Raw genomic sequence first — 8,508 nt, forward strand, 5'->3', positions numbered from 1 at the left:
ATTGAAAAGTCCCTAGCATGTCAGATCGGCGCGCGCGCGCGCATGCGTAGGTTACACACTCATCATCATCGGCTACGTTCAAGCGACTTCTCGCCGAACTGGTCGCGGTCGTCGCGGCAACCAATCAGAAGGCGCACGCGTGCGATCGTGCGGTACGTTAGCACGCGGTGTGGCGCGGCGCGCCGTCGAACTGCGGGCTGCGGGAGCGTGTGTGTCGCGCGAGGCAAGCGCGTATTCACGCTGCGGTTATACGTATGTGCGCATCTCCGTGCCGCCGTTGCCCGCCGTCGACGTCGGCGTTGCCCCGGTACGCCGCTTTGGAGCGTAGCAACGGCCGCGCGCCGCGGATTCCGGGTGTGCGCCGCGGGGCCGCGTGCTATCACCGTCTGCGATATTCGCGTGTGCGCGAAGAGCCAGCAACAGCTCGTCGCGGCCAGTGACAACATTTATTTTCGATACGATCGTGAAGGGACAGTGGGAGAGCGAGAGGAAGAGAAACAGAGAGAGAGAGAGAGAGAGAGAAAGGACGGGAAGGAGAAACAGAGACGAAAGAAGCCTCCACGAATTGCTGTAACGCAATCTGCGGGGTGTCCGCGAGTGCACGCACGTTCAGGACAGCTAGCGTGAGCAGGTAAAATGGACTAGGGAAAAGTCGTTTACTTGCAGGAGGAATGGCAGTTTCGCATTCAGTCATGAGATTATGTGTAACCGCGCCATAATTGCACGGGTCTTTTAACGGGCGAGAGAGAGGGAAAGAAAGAGAGAATGAGCGAGTGTGAACGAGCGAGCGAATGAAAAAAAAGGAGAACGACGAGGAGGGAGCGATTGCGAAGGAAAGAGAGAGAGAGCGAGAGCGAGAGAGAGTGAGGAAACTCGGTGGATAAAACGAAGCGAGAACGAACGCGGCAGCTTGGGGAGTAGCTTGAAGGGGGGAAGGAGAGGCAGAGAGGGGGGGGAGAGTTTCTCCGTCAAAATGTCGCTGAAAACGCCAACGCGGATACAGTGATGTTGCTACTCGCCTAACTCGGATCACGTCTCCCTTCGAGCCCTCGAGCATCGCTCTCTTTCTCTCCCGTTCTTGCTCTTCCCCCTAAACTCCCCTTTCCCTCTCCCTCTCTCTCTCTCTCTCTCTATCTCCCAATTGGGTTCTCTACGAGAGCGGCTCTACGGTCTTGTAGCGAAGAGAAAGAGAAGATCGCGGGTGCATCGATTACTCGCGCGCACAGGTCACCCGGTTTGTTTCCCCACATTTGTTTCTCTACGCGCGTCGTCGTTCGCGTCTCGTCTTTGGCGGCGGGATACCTCTCTCTCCCCTTCCCCCTCCTTCCACCCCTCCGCCCTCCCCTCCGCTACCGTTGCCCGTTTCCTCGGGTTCCCTTACAAGGGCGACGGGTTCCGGGGGAGGCACCTCGATCGTGAATCCTCGCGCTTCCCGATATCACGCTCCAGGTATACTGTTGACGGTGGCGGAAGGCTAGCCTCCTTCACTTCCACGATAGACGCTCGGACAGTATGTACCTTCTGCATTCACGGTGAAATCGGCCTCGTCACACTCGACACCAAACTCGACTCCGACCTTTTGTTCGCGCTGCGCGCCTCGGTCTCTTTCCCTCCTTCCTTTTATATCCGCACCTCCCCTCGCGGTTAATACTCGCAACCGTTAAACGTTCGCCTTCGTACCGATACCCAGCCTGAATTAATAGTCGGCCGCGGCTTAGGTAGTCAGACTTGACATTCGGCGTCCTCATTGGATCGTCAACTCCGATCTAGCGATCGGGAATCCACGCACGGACATGCACGGAGTCGTCACCCTTACGAGTGAGCCTTTCTGTTTTTCGAAGTGACGACGGAAAATTTCGAATCCTGTCGACCACGGTGCCGATGCCGATACGATAAAAAAAAAAATGGACTCGATTCGAGTGCGGTAATCACTGATCAGTGAAGACCACAAGTAACCGTTGCTCAGCATCTCGCTCAGCATCTTTACGCAATGATTCGCAAAAGTGCCGTTCTCCTTTCGAACTCTCCGTCTAATATCTGCCGAGTCTTCTTCCGAATTTCCTGCCGATCCCGTTTCTTGATCGAAACAGTCGGGTGACCCCAAAAGATCCCGGTCGAAGTAATCGGAGCATTCGCAACGAGCAGGTGATCGCGCGATCGTTTTCTCCTCGAGATACCGCCCTACGAATAATTCACAGCGAATGTGAAAACGCTTCGTCAGAATGAACCTCGTGACGAAGCGCGCGTCCCGCTCACGTAAGAATCTAAGAATCGTCGTTCTAACAGCGAATTCGAATTTGGAATATCATCGGATGTTCCGCGCGATCCATGCCCGGTCTTGTCTCATCGTTGGATGATTATGTTCGATTGGTGTTTCGAGTGCTTGCACAACACACATTTGTGTAATTGTCTTCAGACTCTTGATATACCTTGCTGAAGAAAGTTCGTTGATTTGGAATCGGGATTCGCTATTTAAACAAGTTCTACGAAAAGGAAACAGTTCGCGCAAAACTTCATTGTTTGTTGTGGGTAAAATAAAACACTTTAGTGACACGAATACATTATGGAGGCTATATCTAGAATGATTAACCTCCCTGTGTTTTATATTTTCCAAGTCATGAATTGTAACTATAATTAATGCATATTTAATCTCCTTCATTAAGTAAAGAGACGCTAACACAAATGATATGTTAATGATAAAAAATGTGTATTTGCTTGAAACTTATCGGTACTTTTTTCTAAAAAATTACAAAAATTATTTTTCGTGTCAAAACACTGTTTATCAGGATTTATATAATAATAATATTCAGCTATTGTAGGAATGTCATTCCTAAAAAATATGTTAACATGTTTTTTATTATAAAATATTTGTTATGTAATCTCTTTTAAAACTTTTACGAATAAAATATGAAAAAATTATATATACACAGCATATCTGTTTATCTAATTCTGACAGAGAACTAATGTCATGTATATTTTTGAATCGTATTTCGTATATATTATTATTCATATATATTATTATTTCGTATATATTATTGTTAAAGTGAAAGAAATATGTTTGTTTTATTTCAGGTTCTGGATAAACTCGTTTATTGAAAAATAAAAAAAATGGTGTCGACACGTCAATCAAGTAACATGGGGAGTAGTGGTAACAGTGGATTAGTTGGTGAAGTAGAAGTAAATTCGTTAAAAAAGCAACCTTCTGTAACAGCTGGCACATCCAATAATGGGGCCACCATTGAATCGCGCAACTTGAATCTTCTGGATTTACCTGTCGAAGTCCTTGAGAAAATCTTTGGCTATCTAGGTTTCAATATGGTAGCCCATATGCGTTTGGTAAGCATTTGGCAATAAATTCAAAGTGTTTAATTCACTTTTCCTAGTGGAATTACTATAGCAAACATTTTATTCATAGGTTTGCCATCAATTGGATCGCATTTGTGGATCAATGCTGAACTCTACGTTTCAAAAGCTACAAGCTCAAATGTTAAGCCGTTTTCAGGCTATCAAAGCGCAAATGCCCAGACGCGAGTCTGCGCGTCGAAATCATCCGTTAGCATGCGAGTCGGATATTATTGAAACTCTACATATGCGACTTACCTTGCTGCAAATGAGTTTCGGCAAGCACATTGAACGGAAGCATTGCTGCTTCTTCCCTGGCGAGGTAAGAGATGTAAAATAAAAACTAATGTTATATATTAGACTACTGGCACTAGTAAGATTAAATTTATTTAAACTTTTTTTAAAATATTTTTTTTTTATGTTTCTTAGATATTCCCAGTTTTTTGAATGCATTTTTTTGCCATTATATGCCATCATGTAGAAAATAAGTATAGGTATACTAAATTTGTTAGCAATAGTTCTTCTTAGAATAATCTTTTACAATATTAGCTCTTTTACTTTTCAAGTTTTCCATAATTATATTCAAATCTATAAAAGCATAGAAACGGCAATAAAAATAGTATTGCTGTTTTACAGATTTTAGATGAAGTTTATCGCATTCTCCATTATATAAAAGTTACTCCGAAATTACAAAGACCTTACAAAGTCACAGACGAATTATTTGATCTGAGCACTATGGCTATGGAATATTTCAAGGAACACATTGAACCAACATTACCAGAAATACCTTACTTCGGTGCCGACTTTCTGGATCTTGCAGGGACATTCTCTTGTAAGCTGATAATTCAACATTTATACCTTTGTAATATAATTTTATTGTGAATTTTATTGTCGCAGCTTCTAGTAGCGTGAGTAAACCATTTATGTGCCTGGATTCCACACCCTTGACCATTGGAAATGGAAAAACGGGCAATGCTGGTGAAGAAGAAGGTTCTTCGTCGCATTGTTCAGATGATCCCGCTCTTTTGGAATCCAATGTATCACCACCACAATCGAACATGGTTTTGCGAAAACGAATTCGCAAGATTAAACAGGGCATGAGACGATACAACAGTCAGTTAACATTGATGCGTAGGGATTTGAAGAGTTGCAAGGCGAAAATTGCGGATCAACAGAAACAAATCGTAGAATATGCTACTCGATTGGATGATAATGACAAGAAGAATGAGGAGACGTCACGAAAATTCAGCACACTTCTACAGGTATGTATATTCAAAGGATTTTTTAAAATGAAAGTAAACATTTAATTTGTAATATGTGAAATTTGCTTTATAGCTTATTTTTTTAAATTGTAGTTGGTTGCTTCACTCTCAATTCTTATTAGAAATTTATATTCTCATTTTATAAATACAAATTACAAATTTTATTTTAGGAATTGAACAAGTGTAAAACTGAGTTACAATATTGGCGCTCCAAGTCACCAGCAATACCAGTGTGTGTAGGTTGTGGTCAGTCAATGCCAGTCCCTACAGAAGATTTACAAGCTTTAGCCAATCAGGGAGTGCTACCGGATGCGTTTGGCGAAGGGCACGATTTCATTCCCATCGCGGATGCTCATAGTCCCACCGAAGTGGTACAACAATCTGTAGTTACGCAATCTCCGTCGACGCCGACAGTGGACATGGCACCCCCAAAGGCTCCCGTGCCTTCAATATCTTTTAAACGGAAATCTATCGTGGAAGAAACGTCGGGCGATGCCGCGAAAAAATCACGTCGCACTGCCAAGTCTCGTCAGGCTAAGCGCTCAAAAATATAAATTGATAACACTGATCATGGTACAAATATTCAACCAATCTTTAATGGATTTCCGAAGATAGGGACTTTCTATAGTTTACGTGCGTTTCTTTATGTCAGCAAGTCGATATGATCTTAGAAGAGTACAAAATTCCTCACCGAACGTCCTGCATCTCGCGCAACGAACATCGTTTTAAAAATTTTAGCCGTATCGATTGCCGCGATTGTCAAGAACGCTAGTTGATTTTTCGATTATTTCACAAATTACCGTCGCCGATAAAAATGACTTTGATGAACATTCTAAAAAAGCCTAACCGATCATTCGCTTTGCTCGTAAAGCAACGTCCAACTTTCTCGAATTCTTATTAAATTCATTTGTTTTTTAATTATCATTACCGCGGTACACTTGAAGATGATAGAAAGTTGAAATCATGTGTCATGTTTGTGTTTGTCATGCATTTAACAGCGATATCGCACGAAAGAACATACTAAATAATATTATGGCGACATACATTCGCCTTCCATTTTGCTCTTCGATCAAAAATATGTGATTCTCATGTTATTTTTAAATGATATGTCCTTACTAGAATGTTGATTGGATATCGCGTCTTCAATATTTTGATCGAATAAGACAATACAGAAATAGAGAAGGCATTAAAATTTCATAAAGCAACTTATATAAATCGAATTTTGTGATGGAAACCAAATAATTTTTAGAAAATTGTAAATTAATTCGAGCATTTAAATCACATTCTATATTAATTGAATCGGTATAAAGCGAGTAATTTTTAGAAAATTTGTTCGAGTATTTCAATCGCATTCTCCATAATATAGCTTGCGGTGGTAACTCGTACATAAAGAATTTTCAGATCGAGTTTTTAAAAGAAATTTTATTTCATGATATTGTTAAAAAATATCACGGATTAAAATATCTGGGATAATTCATTTCGATTGTTTGTCCGGTATTACAAATACATCAATAGCTATATCAATTCGTTTTAATTCGTTATGCTCGTCAAATTAGAAAAATTGATATTTTTACAAGTAGTAAATGTTTTATCGTCCAATTGTATCATTTATGTTCATATGAATAGATTGAATGAATTCGTGTGGCTATAGATAAAATCAAAAAAATTTTATGATAAAAGTATCATCCCAATATTAAGACGCGGAACAAGAAAATGAAATCTTCGAAAAAGAATTTAAATTCTACTAAAGAGCAAAATGTTGATGGATACTTGGAAAGGTGTTAGTTTATTTTTATGAATACGTCATTTTACCAAACAAACAATTATGAGATGGCGTACACATTGCAATATTAATAGAACTAGATGATTATTTATAGGAATGATTCTATTTAGATAAAAGAATATTGGGTATCATGCCATTTTTGTATATTATTATAAATGCGGAAAAATGAAGTTTTGTTATGAATAAAATTAATAGCATTTGTATTTATGAGAGTAAATTTAAAATGGGGGACGTTCACATTTATAAATTATAAATTATAAAAATCAAGGATATTTGCAATCGGCTGCGGAAGTCTGATGGTTTACCTTACGCGATAAATTATTGGTACAGTAGGAGCAATTAATGTCTTATTTGCACCGATTACCCAATTAATCTCAAAGCAGCGTAGTTAGATATTGTGAGTTATTCATGATGATACTTATTAAAAAATGAAAAATACAGATAAATATATAAGTGAATGATACTTTATATATTACAAATATGTATGTATGTATGTCTTTATATATATGTATATGAATATATGTACGTATATATAAATACATATGTACGTATATTTGAGTGGTACTTGCCAGGTGCGCATACCACACGCAGAAACACTTTAGTTTAAACTTTAATGGAACAATAAGATATAACGATTAATTAATTAATTAAACAATTAATTAATTAATGATAAAATAATTGAAATATATATGAAAAATATATATATAAATATATATATATATATAATTTTTTATCGATGTCAAAAGGAAATTAGAGAAAAAGAAAAGCAGAGATAACTTAGGGTGTAACTATAATGGGAAAACGTTGCGGTGCGCATACGTGTGAGGTGAATGTGTGATATGTATGAGAATAATATACTAAATTTGAACTTTGACGAGAATTTACGATGTGATGCTTTATCGATTTAATCGCGGGAAAGTGACCTTTATCCGAAAAATATAAAATACACGTGGGGCGTTTCTGGTTGCGAACGAGTATGTAAAACTTCACTTAATGTTACGTTGAATAGCGCATTGCGGGGGCGGGCATAGCCAAATCGTACGTGTCGGAAATTTCGAAACGCTTGTACGTTCACTTGCAAAACGTCGCGCGCGACCAGCAGCGGCGTATATCACGAACATCTGTAGGATGAGACCATCCAGAAATTCGCATCGAGACTGTTTCGTCATTCGGCCCCTAAAAACGAACATATAAATCCAGGATCGACATCTACAGCGGCGAATTGTATCAGCATAAGTCGATGCCAATTTTGGTTGGCTGGCGAACTTACATTCTTTGTAATCTATTGAAATTTTTTAAAATTATTTTACAGGTGACCACGATATCCGGTAGTTTTGTGATATCCCGTATAAAAAGGACCGCAAGTTAATCATTAATATACTATCGGTGCAATCCAGCGTAAAAAATGAATCGACAACTTATCCTCTATTTGCACTTCTCTTAACTCAAAGAGAAATTATCAATCTGGCAAATTATCCATTCGGATAGTCGATGCAAATAAAAAGTTAATTTAAAAAGGTGACATTAGCGTACACAATATGAAATACTAATTATCCAATATAATTCAGTACTAATTTTGGTTAATTCATGTCTCTTTTTACTTAACGGATACGTAATGGATAAAGAAGGGATAGAGAATCGCCAACCAGAGTTGGGTGACTTGGACCGTCTCGTGCAATTCAGCCTAAACATACCTCACATATATATATATATATTATATATAATATAATATACGATAATATATTATATATAATATAACACCTTTAATGACGTCTTTCATTTGGCGTCGTCTTGAACAGTTCACGCTCCTCTCTTTCTCGGCTTTCCGACATAATCCGTCCCCGAACGATACAAATGTAGAACCGTGTACTACGCATATTATGGATCTAAGTTAGACGTACGATCGAATATAATAGTGAATATGCGAATTAGGAGTAGAATAATTTTCTAGACGGTAGAGAAGTGCTGTGCGCGCGGGGGGGAAGGAAAACGAAAGAGAGGAAAGAAGGATATATATATATATATATATCTCTCTTGGAATTACTTGCTTCACCCCGAAATCTTACTATCTGCAAGCGTATTAATATGCAAGCAACGGTCCTTGCCTCAGGTACACAATAG

At 39.4% G+C, this 8,508-nt stretch overlaps 1 protein-coding gene across 2 annotated transcripts; it reads left to right on the forward strand.

Annotated features, from left to right (window-relative positions):
• Positions 1-199: 199 nt before the first annotated feature.
• LOC108748731 (F-box only protein 28) lies at positions 200-5,876 on the forward strand. 2 transcript variants are annotated; one of them, XM_018487027.1, is made up of 6 exons: positions 200-631; positions 3,073-3,336; positions 3,416-3,664; positions 3,979-4,174; positions 4,240-4,604; positions 4,775-5,876. In XM_018487027.1, the coding sequence occupies exons 2-6, from the start codon at positions 3,109-3,111 to the stop codon at positions 5,156-5,158; spliced, it is 1,422 nt and encodes a 473-aa protein (XP_018342529.1). In that variant the 5' UTR covers positions 200-631; positions 3,073-3,108; the 3' UTR covers positions 5,159-5,876. The 2 variants fall into 2 exon arrangements, with proteins under 2 accessions (XP_018342529.1, XP_018342530.1); XM_018487028.1 differs by lacking the exon at positions 200-631 and adding an exon at positions 920-1,818.
• The last annotated feature ends 2,632 nt before the right edge of the window (positions 5,877-8,508 follow it).

This window comes from Trachymyrmex septentrionalis, unplaced genomic scaffold (genome assembly GCF_001594115.1).
Source record: "Trachymyrmex septentrionalis isolate Tsep2-gDNA-1 unplaced genomic scaffold, Tsep1.0 scaffold24, whole genome shotgun sequence".
NCBI lineage: Eukaryota > Metazoa > Arthropoda > Insecta > Hymenoptera > Formicidae > Trachymyrmex > Trachymyrmex septentrionalis.

Excerpts from the sequence above, each read along its gene's own strand:
- LOC108748731 (XM_018487027.1), top strand. The coding sequence starts at position 3,109 with ATGGTGTCGACACGTCAATCAAGTAACATGGGGAGTAGTGGTAACAGT. Across the intron at positions 3,665-3,978 it reads GCTGCTTCTTCCCTGGCGAG|ATTTTAGATGAAGTTTATCG; the intron begins GTAAGAGATGTA and ends GCTGTTTTACAG. Across the intron at positions 4,605-4,774 it reads AATTCAGCACACTTCTACAG|GAATTGAACAAGTGTAAAAC; the intron begins GTATGTATATTC and ends ATTTTATTTTAG.